Genomic DNA, 21,675 nt, shown 5'->3' on the forward strand with positions numbered 1-21,675 from the left:
GAGAGAGCCGGCAGGGGCAGCACGGCCGGCGTCTGCCAGCAGCAGGTGCAGCGGAGGCCGGGGCGGGGCCTGAGCGAACCCCGCCCTTCCGCGGCCGACTGGGGTCTGCAGGGGCGTGTCCTGGGCGTGTCCGTGTAGATGCAGGCCAATGGGAGCCTGGGTGGTGGACGGTGAGGGGCGGGGTCTGGGAGCGTCCATGCAGACACAGGCCAATGGGAGCCGAGGTGGTAGGCGGGGCGCGGGCTGGGCGGAGCCTCGAGCGGGCTCCTGCGCCGCCCCCGCGGCGCGGCGGCCTTTTCTCCAGCCCCAGTGCTCGGTTCCCGACACTCCGCGGCGCAGCCGAGGTGGGAGGAAGCAGCTGCAGAAAGTCCGCCGGCCGCCGGGTAAGTGCCTTGCCCGCCGCTGCTCTCGCCTGCCGGCCTGCTCCGCGGCAACCCCACAATGGGGGACGTCGTTGGGGATTGGCGCGGGGCCGGGCTCCGTGGGGGCGCGACGTTCTGCGGATGGACCGGGCCCGGCTCGCTTTCCGGGCTGCTGCCCTGCCTGGATGTGCTGGCCGGTCCGCCCCTTAAGAACCGCCTGCAGGTGATGGGGCCTGGGCGTTATGCCGGCCTGACGCCGCCTCTGCATCAGGCTCTGGGCCGGCGCATCCCTCCCACTCCCACTCGGGCTGGCGCGGCTGCACTTTGAAGCGCTCACGCGGTGTGCCCGGTTGGCTCCCCTTGGCAAACACGGGTCCAATGAGTGTGCTCGGAAAGTTCCCGCAGCTCTGGACTTTCATCTCTTTGTGGATGTAAGATTTCCGGTGGAGCTGAACGAGGTGGGACCAGCCCTTGCAGACCGCCCCGAGGTCCCCCGCTGAAGTGAACATCTTGGTCTTGGACTTAGCTGCTTACTGCCAAGCCTTATTGCCGGAGTCCAGCTCCAGCTGAGTTTGGAGCTCGGGAAGGGTGCGTGAAGTAGGCGTAGAAAGAAGAGACGGACCACTACAATTCCAACATCATTGTGGACCACGCGAGAAAGCTGTCCGCTTTATTTATACAGAAGCAGTACACAGTCTTTTTTAGGGCATTTTGACATAGCTTCAAGGGGGGCACAATTTACAACTGCTTGAGAGGCGAGTGAGGGAGAACCCCACATTCTTTGCTTATCTCGGCTTGCCAGCCCCTACTTACTTCCCTCAAGTCTGGGTCCCATCCTTGGTGCTGTCTGTGACAACCAGACCCCTACCTTGAATTATGCATGGGAAAAGGGCTGAGAACTTGGTTTATGGGGATTAGGGTATTGGCACCAAAGGTCATTAGGTCTGCAGGCCCACACAGTTTGCTAACTAAGCAAGAGTTACAACGACGGAAGGAACTGCAATTAGCAATGAGCCATGTTTACTCCATTTAGGTTTCTGCTCTACAATGGGCAAGTAAATGTTTCCAAAGATAACTCTACAGATAGTTTCACCTTAAGACAGGGCATTATCCATTCTGATGTTGCAGCCAACATTTTCTCAGTAGACAACACATCTTATTCAGTAATACATTCCTACTACAATTCTTATTCTATAACTTATCCATCACTTAATGAGAGAAATACATTAAAAGAGAAAAAATATAAAAATCTAAGACAAAAGTTTCAAACATTAAATCCCTCTACAATTGTAGGCTCTACAACCTCATAAATGATCAAACAATAATCAAAAGTATACATGATGTTAGTAAAGTCACCCTATATTTTCTCTAGTTAAAAAATTATGAAGGCAGCCAAAGCAACTACATTTACTATGTTCTAAAGAGTTGAGAGTTGCAAGGACAGGCTAACCTTTAAGGTCACAGTAGCTATATTTTGCCATAGCAGGATAGCCTTTAGGATCACAGTAACTATATTTTTGCTATAGCAGGATGGCCTTTTGGGGTCACAGTAATTATAACAGGATAACCTTTAGGGTCCCAGTAACAGGATAGCTATATTTTTTGTCATAGCAATTTCAACCCATACTCCCATCACTTCCATTAGTTTGTGAAACTCTTATCAGGCCATTTCCCAGAAAGTATGCTAAATATTTGGGCCAGGTCTCAGAGCAATGGGTAAGCACACAATAAGGTGTCTGGAAACAGCATGGGCTTAATTGTACTCCTGTGCGCAGTTAAAGGCCCACTGACCAAGACATTATCAGTAACATTAACTTTTAAGCTCATGTTGGTTGTAAAAGCCATCTCACAGGGGCAAACTATGCCTAATAGATTGCAGAATTCTTAGTGGGGTGGTTGAGTGTCCATGCAAACAGGGGGTGAGACTGCATCAAGGTGGTCAGAGAGAAATCCGCCGGGCCCTGCCAAACAGCTGTAATCTCCCCCAGGCCCTGCCAAGCAGGGGAGCTGTTCTCTTCACACCTTCGTGTCATTAACACCTACTGCACGGACACCAGGACCTTATGACCACTGCCTTGGCGCATTCATGTAAAGTAGGAATTTTTCTGTTCCTAAGCCCCCACGTGTCTGTCTCGTAAAGCCCCTAAGGAGCTTAATTCTCCTTTCCGCGCCGTTGAAAAGAATAGGAAATGGGAAAAGTTCATGAGGGGACAGTTGACAGGGAACAAGATTAGATGAGGCTCATTAGCAGGTGGAAAAGGGAAGGCCAAGCACCAGAGAGAATTTTTGAAGAGTTACATGTGAAGAACTTGGGAAACTTTCGGAAGGGCCAGTAGCAAATCCTGTGGGGTGCCCTCCCTTCGCAGCTGTGTAAGTGAGCTCAAGGGCAAGAAAACGTCAGGTAACTGTGGACAGAGTGTAGTGAGGACTGGGTCACTTAGCCTGTATCCTAGGTGTAGGCAGAATCCCCCGGAATAACATCCTTTGGGTAGAGAATGTGTGGCAGTGTCCAGGTCATATTTTCAGTCGTGACAACGAGTGCCGTTAGGGTTGTGTCTGGCTTCTTGGTCCGGCCGTGCGCTGTGCTGGACAAGGGGCACCAGGTGGGAAGTGACCCACAAGTTCTCCCTCCTCCTGCCTGTCTGGAACTGGGGTTGAGAAGCTGCCAGGTGTTGCAATAAGGTCTCTATCTTGACCTGTCTCTGCACATCAGCAGGGAGAATCGGGATTTTTCCAGCGACCGTTCAGGAGTGTGTACAAGGGGACTCCCTCCAAAGCGGGTGGCCCCCAAGCAACAGGTTAGTTGAGCAGAGATTGTAGCCTCATATCTGAAGCCCTGGGACAGCTTGCTGTGGCCAGTATAGCTTGGTGGACACAGTCTTTACTTGTACTTGGTGTTTGGATATTTGCCCAACTCCTCGGGCTCTCTAGTTCTCTCTAAAGCCAAATGATTGTCTCTTGAACTCAGCAGACATTAACATGACACCCAGTGGTCTTAACCGCTAGGGAAACCGGTCCTAGCATTCAGTAAGCAGAACGGAAGAACCAAGAAGTTGTTTTTAGCCTCTCGGTAGCAAACCGGAATGGAATAGGAAGTGCTTTGTTAGAGTTTGACTGGGCTGCCAGCCGAGGAGAGGACCCTCACTCATGGAAGTTAAGTTTGATTTGGATGACACATCTGAAGAGTGTGTCTCCGTGACCTGAGAAAACCTTGAGGGGGCAGTTCCACAGCCTTTTGGAGCTCTGATTGACTAACAGGCTTGAGGTTCTAATATTAAAAACAAAATGTTAAAACTATCAGAGGAAAGTGTGATTGAAGCTCATTAAAACCAAACCAGCAGAACAATGGTAGTCATGGCACAAGACCAATAGGTTCATCAGTGAGATGGCATGAGGTCATGTGACAATGTAGTCATTAAGTTTTTTAATGAAAAAGATCAGTTATAATCCCATCTCCCCTAAGTGTTTGCTGACATTTTGGAGAATATTGTTTATAGCTTGTGTATGTTTGTTTTCCTCTCAATATATTATAGAGGAAAAATAAAGATCCCTAATAATAAGACTGATACAAAGAAGAATCAGCTGAAAAATTAACTATGTAAAGCATGTCTCTGAGTGATTGCACAATGTCCTGTGGCAGGAGCTGGCCGTTGCTGATTTTACTCACTGCTGGTCAGGAGCAACCCAGGACCCTGGGCTGCAGCCCGGAGAACCTCATCGAGTGGCTGCAGGAAGAGGTTGTCTGTGATTTTACTGGCCTGCCCTGTCAGTGAAGCTGACAGTAATTGTCTTCCTAACCCACGCAAGTTGAGGAAACCCGCTGAGATGGTTTATGGAGAACATTCTGTTAGTGACAGTATTTCCACTGGTATGTAGTTACTATTTTGCTGCTTAACAAAGAAAAATCCAAAAGAGGGTTGCAGCAAGAATTACTGGTAAATAAATGATTGGATCTATAATTAATGTGGTTTTCCAATCTGACTTATAGTATTAATCATCAGTTTGGAGATGTTGTAGGCTAAGAGTTACTATTAATTGTTTTCAGGAATAGTCAGTACAGAAGATTTGAAGGGAAACAGAGCTTGCTTTGTAAAACCATATAAGTTTGAAGTTCCATATCTAGGAAGCCTTCTACCTTATTTATTTGTGACCCCTCTGACTTTGGCTAATATTTGTAAATGAGGAATGAGCGTTGGTAGATTTATCCAGTAATCTCTGGGTCTCGTGTGTTTGTGTGTATTAGCTTAAGCAAGTTCCAAGCCTGTTGAGAACTGACATTCTGGGCCACAGTGACTTGTGAAGGGCACTTCCACAAGCAGTCACTTTCTGGGAAAAGCAGACTTGGGAACTCACTAAATACATGCATAGTAAAATCGCGGGGTGCCTTACTTGCCAGTAATGACTAGTAAAGTAAAATATGGCTTAAACCAACAGTAGTTATGGCTGGTATCATATCCATGCATATACTGATTTGCAGGTGTTTCCTGTTGATGGCTATGTGACCAGATTTCCCACTTCAAATCACACAGAACTACAAAGCTCATGAACTTGGAGAACCTGGGTCAAGGTGCCAATGAGTAAATTGTCACAGCGGGTAAGGGAAAAGAAGATAGAAGGCATCTGTTGATTGTCGTTATAATATTTAATTCCTACAATAGGCAAAGGTAGGTATTTTATTTAGCTTAGTGAAGTAAGTGCGAGCTGTGCTCCTGAATGGTTGTAGTAAATGCTGTGATGATTTTTAAAAATTAGTTTATGGGAGTTGGGGAAGTTGGTGTCCACCCTGTGCTAACTGGGTCATCCTCCAGATGCCTGCGATAGCCATGGGTTGGGCCATGCCAAGTCTGGGAACCTGGAAGTCAATCTAGGTCTTCTGTATGAATGATAGCAGCTCAGTTACTTGAGCCATCACGGCTGCCAAGGTCTGAAATGGTAGGAAGTTGGAGTTGGGAGCAAAGCCAAGAATCAAACTAGGTGCTCCTGCGAGGGAGCGGGGTGTCTTTAGTCCCTAGACCAAATGCCTGCTCTCACCATGAGGGTTTTGAACCTAGACGTGAAGGTCAGCAAGAACTGCTCCTAGGAAGAAAGTGTGTGGTTTTGACCAGACTCGGCCTCATTCCATCATGCCAAGCTGCCTCCCAGCTGTTCACATATAGTGGCTAGGAGGCGTGAGCTGACATTGATAGAACGCAAGCTTGAAGCAGATCATGGTAACTTTTAGTTCATTTTTACCTTCCAGCACAGGTTCGATTTGCAATGTTTTTCTGTGTCAGTGCATCTGAGGAATGCCTTGCCTCCTGCTCTGTACTCAGATGTTGTCAAATGAGTGGCAAGTCTTTGTTGCATAAGAACAGATCTAAGATAAAATAGGCTGCCCAGATAAAATAGGCTAGCCGCCAGTGCTCTGCGCTGAAAACATGCACATATACCTAGGTTTCATCAAGAAGACGACTTTTTGAATGAAAATGGAGGCCACGAATAACAAGAAATTAGAAACAGCTGATTTGGGCTTTGGGGCTAAGGGAAGCTTTGCTGCATTGAGACCAGCTGTTGTAGGGGGTTGCAGTGATTATATCTGAAGGGTTACAGTGATTATACCCAGGAAAGAGGGTTTGGAGAAAAAAGTGCCTGTGTATGCAGTTCCAGCTTTGAAACATCTTCCATTTGTGTCCAGGAAGAACTGCACCGGAGGTGATGTGTGCATAAATCAAAGCAGAAGTAACGGCAGCAGAATGTCAGCCCTCAGCTGGAAGCCTTTCGTGTATGGAGGACTGGCCTCCATCACGGCCGAATGTGGTAAGGCGCCCCTTTGGCCGGCTGCAAGGAGTGCTGTTTGGAACTTAGGCCTGCAGTTTTTTGCCTTTGGTGTGAGTGCAGTTCAAGTGCAAAAATGTAAGCTTATGACATAATCTTAAATTTCAGAAATGCCATTTTTTGGGTAATTTTTGAAAGGAGTTTTTATTTTTATTGGAAATGCAGAGTTATACAGGGAAAATAAGAGATGAGGGAGAGAAAGAGAATCTTCCCTCCTCTGGTCCGCTCTCCAAATGGCTGTGTTGGCCAGAACTGAGCCAAACTGAAGTCAGGAGCCAGGAGCTTCTGGATATCCCATGTGGGCCAACTTCCCAAGTACTTGGGCCAACCTCTGCCGTCTCAGGTCCCAAGCAGGGAACTAGATCAGAAATAGAGTAGCTGGGACTCAAACTGATGTTCATGTGGGATGCTCTTGCTGCAGGCAGGCAGAAATAGCCTCAAATGCTACTGAACAAGCCCCTTTTGGTAAAGGTTTTATGACACAGATTGAAGTCACTTATTTACGGCCTGAGGCTCATAGTTTAGTGGGGGAGAAAGTTGAGCCTAGGACCAAAGATACTGTGCATCATTTTTGGATTGCTCCTGTCCCCTCCACCCTGCTTTGCCACTGTTCACCCATTTGGGGTAAGGAGGTTAGGAAGCCCTGGGGCTTTCCCCAAGACAGATGAGATCAGCTGTAACTGTCAGGTCACTCCAGTTGCATGCACTGGCCACATGCTATTTGTGACTCCCTCCTCACTGCTTGAGTTGACGTTGGACCCTGTGCATTCCTATATTTGTTTATTCCCTGGAATCATTTCTTCTGCAATATCAATTGGGCAGCTTCTGAGTGTCCAGTGTGAGCCTGGACCTGCTGACCTAGGTCAGATACCTTGCCTGAGGAGCCCTGGGGACTAGGGTGAGGGTCAAAGCTTCCAGTCTGTATACTGGCAAGCTTTCCTGTTGACACAGTGAGTTAATCTTCTGTCTGGTGTTGAGTTCCATTTGCTCTATCAGATTTATTTTAGTTTAGTTTTGAAATGATTGATTGATTGGCTTCAAAGGCAGAGTTACAGAGAGTTGGAGATCTTTCATCCACTGTTTCACTCTCTCAGTGGCTGCAGTGATAGGGTCTGGGCAATGCCAAGGCCAGGAGCCGGAAGTAAAGAATTTCACCTGGGTCCTTCACACGTTTTGCAGAGGACCAAGAACTTGGGTTATCTTCTGCTGCTTTCCCAGATGCTTTAGCAGAGAGCTAGATTGGAAGTGGAGCAGGTGGGGCTTTTAAGCTGGGGCTCACGGGATTGTCTGCATTGCAAGTAGCAGCTTAACTTACTGTGCCATGACAATGCCCTATCCCCCTCCCCGCCTCCTGATTTTATTTCAGACTGTTTTCTTTTTTTTTTTTTTAAAGATTTATTTTATTTTTTTATTGGAAAGGCAGATATACAGAGAGGAGAGACAGAGAGGAAGATCTTCCGTCTGATGATTCACTCCCCAAGTGAGTGCAACGGCCGATGCTTTGCCGATCCGAAGCCAGGAGCCTCTTCCGGGTCTCCCACGCGGGTGCAGGTTCCCAAAGCTTTGGGCCGTCCTCGACTGCTTTCCCAGGCCACAAGCAGGGAGCTGGATGGGAAGAGGGGCCACCGGGATTAGAACCGGCGCCCATATGGGATCCTGGGGGTGCAAGGCGAGGACCTTAACCACTGCGCCACCGCGCCAGGCCCCAGACTGTTTTCTAAACTTCTTTAGAAAATGAACTTCTTGGCTAGCACTACGGCATAGCAGTTAAAGCTGCCACCCATATGGGTACTGGTTCAAGTCCTGGCTGCTCCACTTCCAATGCAGCTCCCTGTGTATGGCTTGGGAAAGCAGCAGAGTGTGGCCTAAGTGGTTGGACCCATGCATCGATGCAGGAGACCAGGGAGAAATGCGTGGCTCCTGGCTTTGGACTAGCCCTGGCATTGCAATCATTATGGAATGAGTCATTGTTTGGAAAATCTCTGTCTCTCTCTTTCTCTCTGCAACTTTGTCTTTCAAATAAAGAAGTCTTTGCGGGGAAAAAAAAAAAATGAAGTGCTTTGCCTCTTTTCCTTTACACTGAGCCAAATTTTAACCCTCACATATATGCCAAGTAGTAGCATATGTTTTTAAGTGGATTTCTTGCTTACATACCTCATTCCATGTATATTCTTTTGACAGCAGTGCAACCTTTCTGAATCCATTGTAGAACAAGATGAAGTGTAAATAAACATCCTAAGAAAGTAAAATAGGCTTTTTGTTTTGTTTTGTGTGACTTTTGGTACCTCTTTTTTAACTAATAGGAAAAATACCACAGTGTGTACCATTTCTTGGTTCATACTACATTGTGAACACTTCCTCAGGAAACCCATGCCACCAGGCTTTAGTTATTGAACTGTTTCTTTTTTCAGGCACGTTTCCAATTGATTTAACCAAGACACGACTCCAGATTCAAGGCCAGACGAATGATGCGAACTATAGAGAGATCAGGTATCGAGGCATGCTGCACGCCTTGGTGAGAATCGGCCGAGAGGAAGGAGTCAAGGCGCTGTATTCAGGGTGAGTACCTCTGCCGGCTTTGTACTGGCCTGTTGACCCTTCCTGATGGCCAGACCTTGGACACAAACTTCCCAGAGAAAAAAGCAAAGGTTTGTGGTTTATTTGATAAGAGCAGTTAGCTTGGAGGATTCATTGCCTGTATCGTCAACACTATTTTCTAAATGTAGATTTCACAAAGTACATGTTTTGGAGAAATTGTGTTTGTGATGTTTAAAGTTCAGACAACAACATAAAGATTACATTTATCTAAAAACAACCTTTTCTTCAGTTTGGCATTCTGAAGAATTGCTTTTTCCTATAACTATTTTGAATTATCAAGGTTTCACCCTAGAGATGTTGAAGGAAGGATGCTTCTGTGGTGCCCAGGCAGAGAAAACAACCTGTTCTATACCACACCCTCCATACCTGCCTCTCCCTACTGGCTGAACCCACCTAGAATTCAGCTTGTGGTGGAGCCTGGGTGTCACCCACCCTTCAGAGCCCAAGGAAAGGTGAGAGTGAATCCAGGATCAAACATGGGATCTGCAGTGGCGTACCGTCTTAAGGAGCCACAGCTTTGTGGGGGCTACCAAGGTGTAAATGGGTTACGAGGAAGTCTGGAAAGTACTAGAGTTCTTGAAGGATCAAGAATAATCATCAATCAGGTGTAATTCGAGGGGAGCTATGTTCAGATAGAAGTGCATAGTCTATCTTGGGAAGTAAGAGTGCTTCACTGTGGCTCTAGTATGTGTGTTGATAAGTAGCAGGAGGTGGAATTCAACTGTTTATGAAAGTCAGTACATGGATACCGCACTCATGCTGACTATCTCCAGTATATCCCTGGTTCCAGCCTGGAGGTCACAGCCGCACATGGGCCCACCAATCCCTGAAGAGTTTTGGTTTCCAGTTGAGCTATTTTTTTTTAATACATGCATTTGTTTAATTTACTTTTGTGTGAAAGACAGAGTTACAGAGAGAGGGAGGGAGATAGACAGCAAAGTATCTTCTGTCTACTGGTTTACTCCCCAATTGGTCTCAACAGCTGTAGCTGAGCCAGTTCAAAGGTAGGAGCTTGGATCTTCTTCTGGATCTCCCACATGGGTGCAGGGGCCCAAGGACTTGGGCTATCTTTCACTGCTCTCCCAAGTAGGGAGCTGGATTGAAAGTGGAGCAGCTGAGACTTGAACTGGAATCCATGTGGGATACTGATAACACAATGGAGGCTTAAACTACTATGCCATTGTGATGGGCCAGTTGAGCAATTTAAAAAAATGAGGAATTGTCCATAAAATCTGGGTTTCTATCTTTCCAAGAAGACAGTATCAGACCTATATTCCTGAATTTCTGATAACAGTAGTGAGAACTGAGGGTATTTTTCCCAGTTTATAAAATGTTTCTGACAGGGCTGGTGCAATGGCTCAAATTCTCCACCTCCAAGCAGCGGCATCCTATGTAGTTGCCAGTTCACGTGCTGGCTGTTCAGCTTCCCATTCAGCTCCCCACTTCTGGCCCAAGCAAGCAGCAAAAGATGGCACAAAGCCTTGGGACCCTGCACCCACTATGGAGACAGAAGAAGCTTCTGGCTTCAGATCAGTTCAGTTTCAGCCATTGCAGCCATTTGGGGAGTGAACCAGTGAATGAAAGATCTTTCTCTATTTCTCTTTCTCTCTGTACATCTGTCTTTCCAATAAAAATAAATATTTAAATAAGTAAAAATTTGCTACATGTTTAAAAAAATAGTAAAATAAAAGGCCTCTGACACCTGCATTGTGTATGTGTGTGTATGTGTGTGTGTGTGTGTGTGTGTGTGTGCATTCACACAGTTAGAAGTTAGATCCAGCCTTCCTCAGTCACTCCCAGCTTCTGCCTAGTGCCTGTTAAATGCTTGAGTTTTTGGTGCCTGTAGCAGATAGCAGCCACTGCAGGGTTTTAAGTAGGAAGATTGACAAGGTATCTGCCTGCCTGAGGGAAAGGAACACTAGAAGCTGGGCTGTTGTATAGGAAGCAGAGAAGATACGGTTGTTCTGGGGGTGATGGGAAAAGAATGCAAGCTGGAAAATGGTTGTAGGATTGATCATACCGCGTGAGCTATACAATGTACAATCCCCAGATACACAAATCAGGTAGGAGGGAAGCAGAAAAGAAGGTTATTGTCACAGTTTCTAGTGTTAGCCAGTGGGTATCTTCGGGCTCACATTCCCTGGCCTAGAGAACAGAAAAGGAATGCTGAATGGAAAGGAAGGTGCTCAGGTCATTGATGCTTGGTCTGAAGTTACATGTAGCACATTAAAATTAAGACTCTAGGGAGCAGTTGGCCCCATGGATTGGAGTCAAGTGTTGGAAACATGGGCTTAGGAATCATCAAGTGTTTAGGTGGAGGTTGAAGCCATGGGAATGAGTAGATGAGCCACCCCAGGGAGTGTGTGGAGGATGGGATCCCCAGGGGACACAGAATTCTGGAGAGAAGAGAGAGATGGCAGAAGGTAAGGTGATGTTACCATGGCTCTAGAAGGAGTCGGTGACAGCTAGGGCTGAACAGATACTGCAGAGAGGCTAAGTAAGGTTCTTGCAAAGCATCCTGGGATTAGCAATAGAAATGTCAGCTGGTCACCCAACTGAGGTGAGCTTTGAGAGAGAGAGCCAGAGGGAACCCAACTGGCCGTCGGGTGGGCATGAATTGGGAGCATAGCAGGAGAGGCACATGAGATGGAGAAGGCTTGTTTTTTTCCGGTTTTGTATTAGACTTGCTTCCCTATTGCAGTGGGAAACCTGAGGATGTGGAAACTATAGCAACAGAAAGTACCCAAGCAGCTGGGAGGGCATGGCCTGGCTGAGGCAGCTTTCTTGGGGAAGGGAAACTCACATTTTAATGAGAATGGGCACTCCCATTCCACATTCACTTACCTTTGCATGGAGAAGGGGCTTAGTGTACTCAGAATGAGTACCAGTCACACTGAACCCATCTGTTTTGCTGGACAAACCCATTTGCATGTGGTCTGATCATGGGAAGACGCCCTGTGATTTTCAGGTTGTTCTCTCTGTGCTTTGGCTTTGACAGGATCGCCCCTGCCATGTTACGCCAGGCTTCCTATGGCACCATCAAGATAGGCACTTACCAGAGCTTGAAGCGATTATTTGTTGAACGGCCAGAAGGTGAGACCATTTTCCAGGATGGACAGCAATGGGCTGTGTGTCTTTTATCAGGTTGTTCAGGAGCAGATTTTCTTCAGCTGCTTGTGACATGACTGCTGAGGAGAACTCAGGGTGTGGCATCTAAATGCATTATCTTCAAGTGAGCCCGTGGTAGGCAGCATCACAGCTGCTCTTTGGATCCCTGTCCGCCCCCATCAGAGTGGCTGTTGGAGTCCTGGCTGATCCAGCTTCTCAGACGATGGCTCAGGTGTTTGGGCCCCTACTGCACTTTGGGGAGACCTGGATGGAGTTCCCTGGCTGAGTGGGAAACAAACTAGCAGATGAAAGATCTCTGTCTGGATCTCTTTCTTACTTACACTGTCTCTCAAGTAGATGAAAAGAAGTAAATATTAACAGAGAAAAGGGCAGGCCAGTTATCAGTTGTACTGTAGTGAGTAACACTTAATGGGGTCCTCACTACAAACACTTAGAGGCAACAGCAGAGTACCTCATCCAGAAGCTAGGTTGTTCAATTTCTGCCTACACACAGGTCTTCTCTTCTTTTCCTTCCCTTCTCTGCCCTCCGCTCCTTTCCTCTCTTCTCTTTTTCCTTTCCTTTTCTATATCTTGTCCTCCATCCTTCCCCACTCTCTCTTTTTTTCCTTAAAGATTTATTTACTTTTACTTGAAAGTCAGAAACTAATAGATCTTCCATCTGCTTGTTCACCAATGCTCCTCCCCAAGATGGCTGCAATGGCCAGGGCTGGGCCAGACCTAAGTCAGGAGCTTCTTCCGAGTCTCCCACGTGAATGGCATGAGCGTAACACTTGGGCTGCTTTTACTGTTTTCCAAGGCCACCAGCAGGGAACTGGATCCTAAGTGGAGTAGCTAGGTCTTCAACCTACCATGCCGTAGTGCTGGGCCCCCCAGATGATACTTTTCTAAAATCCTGTAGTTAGTAGCTGCTTTTCAGGAAAGCACTGAGTACATTTCTTGGTATCAGAGACTGAGTTTTAATGTTGTATGGCCAGCTGATTCTGTGACTTTATTTTTACCCACAGAACTTGCCATGCCTTTTACAATGAGAGGAACGCTGGCCAGAGTTGGGGACCAAAAGCTAAGGTGCTTTGAAAGTATTTCAGGGCCCGGCATCATGGCCTAGCTGCTTAAGTCCTTGCCTTGAATGTGCCAGAATCCCATATAGGCACCAGTTCTATTCCTGGCTGCCCTGCTTCCCATCCAGCCCCCTGCTTGTGGCCTGGGAAAGCAGTCGAGAATGGCCCAAGGCCTTGAGACCCTGCACCCACGTGGGAGACCTGGAGGAGGCGCCTGGCTCCTGACTTTGGATTGGTTCAGCTCCAGCCGTTGTGGCCACTTGAGGAGTGAAGCATTGGATGGTAGGTCTTCCTCCTTGTCTCTCCTCCTCTCTGTAAGTCTGGCTTTCCAATAAAAAAATAAATAAATCTTGAGAGCTTATTTGGAGGTTCTAGCAGGGGAGCGCAGCTACTCATATACCCTTGACCCAGACGGGTCCTCCTCTAGCAGGGATGGTCGTCCCCTTCGACGGAGCGCGCAGCTTTGGGAGGGACGCACATGGAGCGGTGAGGGAGGAAGGGGACACCCGCCTAGCCAGCCAGATCAGCCGAATCAACCCTGGAGATTAACGGGGTGATAGATGTCGCAGCCAGATTGCCCTCACATCCAGAAATAAATAAATCTTAAAAAGAAAAAAAAAAAGAAAGTACTTCAGTGTATTTAAGACTATATATGACACTTGTAAACACTTTCTATGTAAAGTCTCCATATTCCCTCATAGACATGTTAAATTCTTTTAACATATATACACCATCAGAATTATGATGGTCTGAACCTTTAATACCAAGCAAATTGGTGGATGATTTGTGATCCTTTTTAGGGATCAAAAAATTTTGTTTTGCAAAATCCCTTTAACCAGAAAAGCTCTCAGTCTTTTAAAAATGGCTTATTCAAAAAGTACACAGTTTTTTCTCTTAAAGTGAACAAGTCCCGTGTGAGCGAGTTACGCTATGTTAGAGTCTCTCAGTGGAAGAACCCCGTGTGACTGAAAGTCTCGCACTGTGTCTTGGTTTACAGATGAAACCCTGCTGGTAAATGTGATCTGCGGGATTCTCTCTGGAGTCATCTCCTCATCCATCGCTAATCCGACGGATGTGTTGAAAGTAAGCCACAGTGCTGCTAGTTTTATTCACATGTCCAAGATTTTCCCCCTGAGAACGACGTTTGAAATCTGTAAATATAATGTATGCTGTGTATATGTGAATCAGTTCATAATTGAAGTGCCAAGACTTCTTAACTTTTAAATGCCCACCAATCGATTTTTCCTGATACAGATGAGTTCAAAAGGAGAGCTCATTCTGGAGACATGGGTTTTGTTGATTGAATAATGAGAAAAAAAATCAGATTTGGGTGCAGTTGAATTTCTTTTTCTTGTTGAAAATCTTTGTTTTATAGGCGCATTAAACACAGGTCTTTTGGGGGAGGGTGCAGGGAGGAAGGGAATATCATTAGGTTCTTGGAATTTTATCTACAAATCACATTGATTCTGCTAAAAACCAAGTAACATTTAAACAAAAAATATACACGTTTTATACATATCTCAACTACTCATTAATGATTGCTGGCTGCATTTTTTTCTTTTTTAATTCTTTTATTTCAATAATTTTTACATAGTTGATTAGGACACAAAAGGTCAAGGGCTGCAGGAAAGAGGGTAAGATCATTGTTCCTACATTATTATTATTATTATTATTATTATTATTTTGTGTGCAGGGTAAGGGGTGAGATAAAGGGAAAATCCCCACCCAGTCTCCCACCCATCCCAGGTCTCCTGTGTGGGGCATGCTCCGGAGGTCCTGCTCATGCAGTTTTGATAGTTTAGCAGTTCTGAATTGCTGCCAATCTCGCCATTCCAATCACAATGAAATCTCTTAAGAATCCACTGGCTGAAATAATCTCTTCATGTTTGGGGTTCTGCGATCAGCAGTTCAGTTGGAGGGATCCCCAAAGAAACTTCTTCTGAGGTGATTCCCAGACCTGATTCCTGGCTAGCTGCATTTTTTTTTAAAGATTTATTTATTTTTTATTGGAAAGGCGGATATACAGAGAGGAAAAACAGAGGAAGATCTTCTGTCCAACAGTTCACTCCCCAAGCAGCCACAATGGCTGGAGCTGAGCCAATTTGAAGCCAGGAGCCTCCTCCGGGTCTCCCATGTGGCTGCAAGGTCCTGAAGTCTTGGGCCGTCCTCGACTGCATTCTCAGGCCACAAGCAGGGAGCTAGATGGGAAGCAGGGCTGCCGGAATTAGAACCGGTGCCCATATGGGATCCTGGAGTGTTTAAGGTGAGGACCTTAACCACTGAGCATCGTGCCGGGCCCAGCTGGCTGCATTTTCTTAATGGTTAATGTTATATTGGAAAATACAAATTAAAGTAGGTATTTGCTCTGATCAGACGTAATGCATTAGAATGACTTTACTAAGAATATTGGGGATGTTACCTCCTTCAGTTCCTTTAGGAAAGGAATAAGCTGAGGAAGTAACTAATATAAATTCGGCATCAATTACTTTTGGACCCCTCCTAGGAGGTTTTTCTCAGCCTCTCCTCCCCTTCCCTGTGGTCTAGCTAGTGTCCTATGGCCCTGCCTTGTGCCGTGTGCTCAGCACCCTGTGCCATAGGATTGCTAACAGGCAGGATGCTGGCTCCACTGCAGTGATCCTGGGACCATAGCCAAGGGACAGCGTGGGAGAAGCAGAGCGATGGGGCACTTTTGCCGTAAACAGACCGGTGTTGAGGCTACAGAGCTGGGCAAAGACATCCCTACTCCTTCAATTTCGTGAACACATCGCAGGGCTTATTAAGAGGCAGTCTCTTTGTTTTGGCTTATTTTCCCATGTCAGCGTGGCAGTAACAGTTCCCTGTGGAAGTTAATGGTGATATTTGTTCTCTAAAAAAAATTAGACATCATTTCTATTTTATTTTGGTTTTAATAAATCCCTTTTCATTTCTTAAGAAGTCCAAGAGCTGTATCCAACAGTATGTGGAATCCTGGTCCCGTGGATTCCACGGCCTCTGTGAGGCTTATCCGAGCATTACACTAGTCATGTGGCCATCACAGGGCCAGCTGGCCTGCATAGCGTTTGGTCCAGCAGATTGGAAATAGTAGTGGCTTGCAGCAGCTAATTTAAGAACTATGCTTGCTTGTGCCTGGCACTGCCAAGTACATCAGATGACTTATTAATTATATGAAATCTTCAAAGTTACCATCAGCTTCTCTGTTTCCCACATATTAACCTTTAGGGAATTGCAAGAGTACTTCAAAAGGTTGTGGAAAGAGAAGTAAAAGGTGTTTATTTTGGTGCACAAACACAAAAAAATTGACACCCATACATAATTTTTTCAGAATACACATTTCCATGAAGTTTTTAAAGTACCCTTCTACATGGTTCCACCTACTTTCTTCTAGCCCTTGACCCTTTACACCCTAATCAAATATGTAAAACTCATCAAAAATAAAATTTATATAATAAAAGGGTATCCTATACTATTTTCTATTCCTCTTGAAAGACTTTTTAAATAATTGATTTCTTTTTGGATTCTTGATGAACTGTTTCATGGAGGTCTCTTTGGATTCTATGAGGTGCTTTTAGGAGCTCCCAGAGTTCTAAGAACCAGTTCTTACACATATTCCTTCTCCTGAGGATGTTTTGAAGTGGCACATCCCAGTAACATGTGCTTTACAGCGCTTTCTCTGTTCATGGCAACCTCAGACTGCCCGACTTTCAGAGTTGTCCTGCTGGTGGAGGGAAGGGGTGCGCCAGTGTTCATTTCTCATGCTGGTCTCTGCAACAATCCCCAGATCCGGATGCAGGCCCAGAACAACACCATTCAAGGGGGCATGATAGGCAACTTCATCAACATTTACCAGCAGGAGGGGGCGAGAGGCCTGTGGAAGGTGAGCTGGAACAACACATCCCACCGACTCATTTAAGTTCTCGCTTCTTTTCTGTTCTTTACACTTATTTTTCGTGTCTCCACCACTTTAACCCAAGTGGCAACCTGGAGTAAGGGAAGAAGACTGACATTTCCCATTTTTGGAGAAGAAACACTGTCCCTTCAATCCCGTATTTGTAAAGTGGGAACATGAGGGCTACGGGCCGTGGTTCTGAAGTGAGTTTTGACTAACCCATGTAGAAGTGAAGGCTCCTTTGGTCTGGATCATTTTCATTTTTCTTTTTTCTGAATTCTATATAGAGAAAGTGACTGGGTTCAGTTCCTTGGTATGTTTTGATTTCTGTGGTTCATGGCCCTTAAGGAGCGTCTGTGATGGGGCAGCTGCTGATGTGGGATGCTGTTTCCTGGTGTCCTCGTGGCTCTTCAGCTCATAGGATAGTCCTCAAGAGCATTCAGTGTGAATGTGAGACAGGAAGCTGGAAGCTCCGATGGGTGACCTGTCCCGGGTCTGGCCCCAAGGTGATACACAGGGTCAGAATTAGAATTAGACTTCACGTTTGAGTTCCTGCCCTGTACTGTTTTCCGTTCAGATATCCTACTTTTCTACCCAGGAGCACAGAATCATACAAAACTGCTGGTAGTTTGTGGGGTGGAACCTTTGCTGACTTGGTTCTATGGAAACAAACCTGGATTCTTTTTTCTTATTGCTGTTTTACCCAGGGTGTGTCCCTCACGGCTCAGAGGGCGGCCATTGTCGTTGGCGTGGAGCTGCCAGTCTACGACATCACCAAAAAGCATCTGATTCTCTCGGGCCTCATGGGAGACACTGTGTACACCCACTTCCTGTATGTTTATGGATTTTTAAAAAATATTGTTTTAGGTATGCATGAGTTTGGGTAGCAATTTAGTACACATCTACAAGAAGACACTATGAAATATTTATTTGGAAAGCAGAATGGCAGAGTTTTTCATCTACTGGTTCACTCCTTCAATGGCTGTGATGGCTAGAGCTGGACCACGTCGAAGCCAAGAGCTAGTCCAGGTCTCCCATGCAGGCAGGCGCAGGGCTTACATATTTGTGCCATTTCCATATAATTTTTTTGAAGATTTATTCATTTATATTGGAAAGACACATCTGCAGAGAAAAGAAGAGAAAGAAAGAAAGTTCTCCCATCCACTGGTTTACTCCCCAAATGGTTGCAATAGCCAGAGCTGAACTGTTCTAAAGCCAGGAGCTAGGAACCTCCTCCAGGTCTCCCACGCGGGTGCAGGGTCCCAAGGCTTTGGGCCATCCTCTATTACTTTCCCAGGCCACAGGCAGGGAGCTGGATGGGAAGTGGAGCAGCCAGGATATGAACTGGTACCCATATGGGATCCTGGTGTGTGCAAGGTGAGGATTTAGTCACTGAGCCATGGTGCAGGTCGCACTTGTGCTGTTCAGTGGAATTTTCCACCACTTTTTCCCAGGCATAGCTGGAACTTGAACTGGTGACCCTATGGAATTCTTAGCACTGTAGGCTGCTGCTTAACTCACCATTCCTCAGCACTGGCGCCCCTGGGATTGTGATTTTGTTTAAGAAGACATTTGGCTTGTCACCACTAGGGGGAGTACCACTGGCATCTAGTGGGCAGAGGCTAAGTTTGTGGTTGGCACAAGACAGAACTCTAAGTGGGTCCTGCTCAAAGAAGAACTTTAGACAGGAGTTTAACTGAGCAGACAGAAGGTTCAGGAACTAGGTAGGCTTAGGACCAGAAAGAACCCGGACACGATTCAATGCCCATATAGAATCCTGGGGCTTGAAGGGAGAGGATCAGCCAGTTGCGCTATTGTACCAGGCCCTTTGGTACGTTTTGGTTGCTTTCTGCCTGGTGAAATGTTCAACTGCTCTGATCAACTGAGACTCAGTTACTTGTTATAAGTTTATTCTCAAGGTAGGTTATGGGTCGTTTATAGCAAGTTAGGCGACAGTTATGTGTGGGTGCTGGTAAAAGCCAAACTTGATTGAGTTTAACAGTACCCATTGTGTGAGACTGAAAGTATAGTAAAAAACCTAAGACTCCTGAGAGTATTACAGTTAGAGATCTTCTTTTTCTTTTCTTCATTTTGCAAATGTTTAGTGGGGGCCAGCACTGTGGTAATGTGGTTTGGGGGTAAAACAGCCGTCTGTGATGTTGGCATCCTTTATGAGTCCTGGTTCATGTCCTTGCTGCTCCACTTCTGACCTAGCTCCCTGCTAATGGACCCGGGAGAGCATAAGAAGTCTTTAAAAGAAAATGTTTAACTGATATAAAAAAAATGTGCGTGGATATAGTGTGGCATGTGGTAATTTGATATATGCATATGTTGTGTGATGTGGAAATCAGGGAATAAACCTTCAGCTTAGCCGTTATTATCGACCTGCATGCCATGGGTTCAATTCTGGTTCCCAACTCCAGCCTCCTACCAGTGTAGGTTGTGGAAAATAGCAGTGATGGCTCTGATTATTGGGTTCCTGGCTCCCAATCTTTGTCCTAGACTGGGCCTGAGTGTTACAGATATTTGGGAGTGAATCAGAGGATGGGAGCTCACTGTCTCTCTGTGTATTTTATAATCTCTCAGAACAACATAATTATGCTATGACTAGAAATACTCTGTGCTGCCTTACAGGTTAATAGCTGTAACAGGTTATCCTGGCAGGACTTTCCTGTGTGTTGCCGAGATTCTTTGGCATTCCAGGACCTCATAGATGTTAGCTATGCCTGTAGTTGGTGCTGACCTTTAAGGGATGTGTCCAGCTCTCTGACTAAGGACCTCCTCCTCAACCCGCTTCATGCTATTCCATGTTACATTAGCCTTGTTCTTGGAGAAGCTGTTTCATGCCTTTGATCTGGTTGCTATGGCTGAGTGGACACTCGCGTTCTGATGTTTCCGCAGTTCCAGTTTCACCTGTGGCCTGATGGGGGCCTTGGCCTCAAACCCCGTGGATGTCGTGAGAACACGGATGATGAATCAGCGAGTCCTTCGCCATGGCGGGAGCTCAGGCTACACAGGGACCCTGGATTGCTTGGTACAGGTGAGCAGCATCAGGAATTACATAGGCTTTTTTTTTTCCCCATTTCAGATGTAGAGGAATTATGAGATTGTTCAGGCTATGAGTGATGCAGTAAAGGCCTGAGATGCACATATGGTATACAATGCTTACTCTTCTGGGGTTATATTGTATACATAGCAAATCTAGGGGAATACTTGGAAACGAAAATTCCTTTTCCTCCTACCGCCACTGTGCTGTGAAGGATGAGAAAATGGGTCCTGTTGGATCACAGTAGGACTGAGACTCCTTCCAGTACGCTGCCTGCCTGTTGAGTGAGGTTGGGCTGACTGCTTCACAGAGACCTGTCTCAGGAGCATGCCGGTCTTGCTGGAGTCCTCAGCGTACGTCAGTGGGCCTGCTGTTCCTGGGTGGGTGACAGCCAAGGAGCAGGGACAACTGTGAGCTTCTTGTCCACTGGCCTCGTGGTGCGTCGTACGCTCGAGTACTGCCCGGCAACCGAGGAGACAGTGTCACGATGGTGTCTTGACCACTCTCGCTTCCTGACCTGTCTAAGGGTCCAGATGACGTGGCAACAGTCTGAGCAGTCAGATGATGGGGCATTCAGTCTGAGTTCTTATTCACTCAACTGCTGTTCACCTGATTTGTGTGAACTCACTTGGCCCTCTGTGACACAGGGAATTTGGTCTTTCACCTTCATGGAAACTTTTAGAGAACAGAAACGAGGTAGAGATTTTGTAGGCATTTCTTTCTATCTTGTTTTAATTTTTAAGAAAAATAGGTCATTCTGACCACCAATAATGCATTTGATGTATTTGCAAAGTTGGAGTTAACTCTTTGTCTCTTTCCTTATAACAGACATGGAAGAATGAAGGATTCTTTGCTCTCTATAAAGGGTTTTGGCCAAATTGGTTGAGACTTGGTCCATGGAATATCATCGTATCCTTTTCTGAGTAACAAAGGCAGTAGCGGCAGATTATCGTCTATGTAAGCCCTCCTGTTAGTTATCATTTAGAAGTAGTTCGTTCTGCTCAGTGTCTGTAAGAAGTAAGGACTCAGGTGTTTTCCTAGGCAACACTGGGATTAGAACCGGTGCCCATATGGGATCCCATCGTGTGCATGGTGAAGACTTTAGCCACTAGGTTACCACGCCGGGCCTGTGCTGGAGTTTTTAAGATGGCGTTTCTTTTTTCTTGGTCAGCCTTAACACCTAACTGCAGTTCTTTGTGACCTACGAACAGTTGAAGAAATTGGACTTGTGATGAGTCTGTCTGCAGTGAGACCTCCTTCTGAAAAAATGCTGCCTTCGAAACAGTATGGCTTACTGCCTTTCATTCTGCTTCTCGCCACTTGGCTCCTCACAGATTCTGGGATGCAGACAACACATGGAGACCAGGTTGGTTCGGGTGCAGCCATGCTGGCACTGGATGCCCTCTGTCAGGTGTGAGAACTGTACTGTGCAGACACTAGCCTGACCACCGACAGGTCACTGACAACAGAGGTGACGTATGCGATGCACTGTTTGTCACCTGAGAAGACTTGCAAGGAGATCTGCCCGAGCTCTGTTCTTTTTGGGGGAGAGTCATTCCTGCTGTGATCAGCTTACAGCCATGAGCGTTAGGCTGCCCTGAATAAGCTCATCAGAACCGTGGCGTGGAGTCTCCGAGAGGGTCAGTGTTGCTTCTGAACCCACTAGGGCTGCCACTGAAGAAATCTTGGGGGTGGAGACCCGGGTATTTGAACTTGGGCATAGGCAACGCAGCGTATGGATCTTTGGAATATTGGACTGTTCTGTCGTTGTCCTCTTCTGGC

General features: G+C 46.3%; 1 protein-coding gene across 2 annotated transcripts; it reads left to right on the forward strand.

The window, feature by feature from the left end:
* Positions 1–306: 306 nt before the first annotated feature.
* Positions 307–21,675, forward strand: SLC25A30 (solute carrier family 25 member 30). Of its 2 annotated transcripts, XM_040991377.1 has the most exons (11): positions 307–383; positions 4,840–5,026; positions 6,037–6,158; positions 8,588–8,735; positions 11,773–11,867; positions 13,959–14,044; positions 16,740–16,835; positions 17,555–17,679; positions 19,749–19,887; positions 20,722–20,802; positions 21,084–21,675. In XM_040991377.1, the coding sequence occupies exons 3-11, from the start codon at positions 6,095–6,097 to the stop codon at positions 21,123–21,125; spliced, it is 876 nt and encodes a 291-aa protein (XP_040847311.1). In that variant the 5' UTR covers positions 307–383; positions 4,840–5,026; positions 6,037–6,094; the 3' UTR covers positions 21,126–21,675. The 2 variants fall into 2 exon arrangements, with proteins under 2 accessions (XP_040847311.1, XP_040847312.1); XM_040991378.1 differs by lacking the exons at positions 307–383; positions 4,840–5,026; positions 8,588–8,735.

Source organism: Ochotona curzoniae, unplaced genomic scaffold (assembly GCF_017591425.1).
Source record: "Ochotona curzoniae isolate NIBS_2020 unplaced genomic scaffold, NIBS_Ocur_1.0 contig_64, whole genome shotgun sequence".
In the NCBI taxonomy this organism is placed as follows: domain Eukaryota; kingdom Metazoa; phylum Chordata; class Mammalia; order Lagomorpha; family Ochotonidae; genus Ochotona; species Ochotona curzoniae.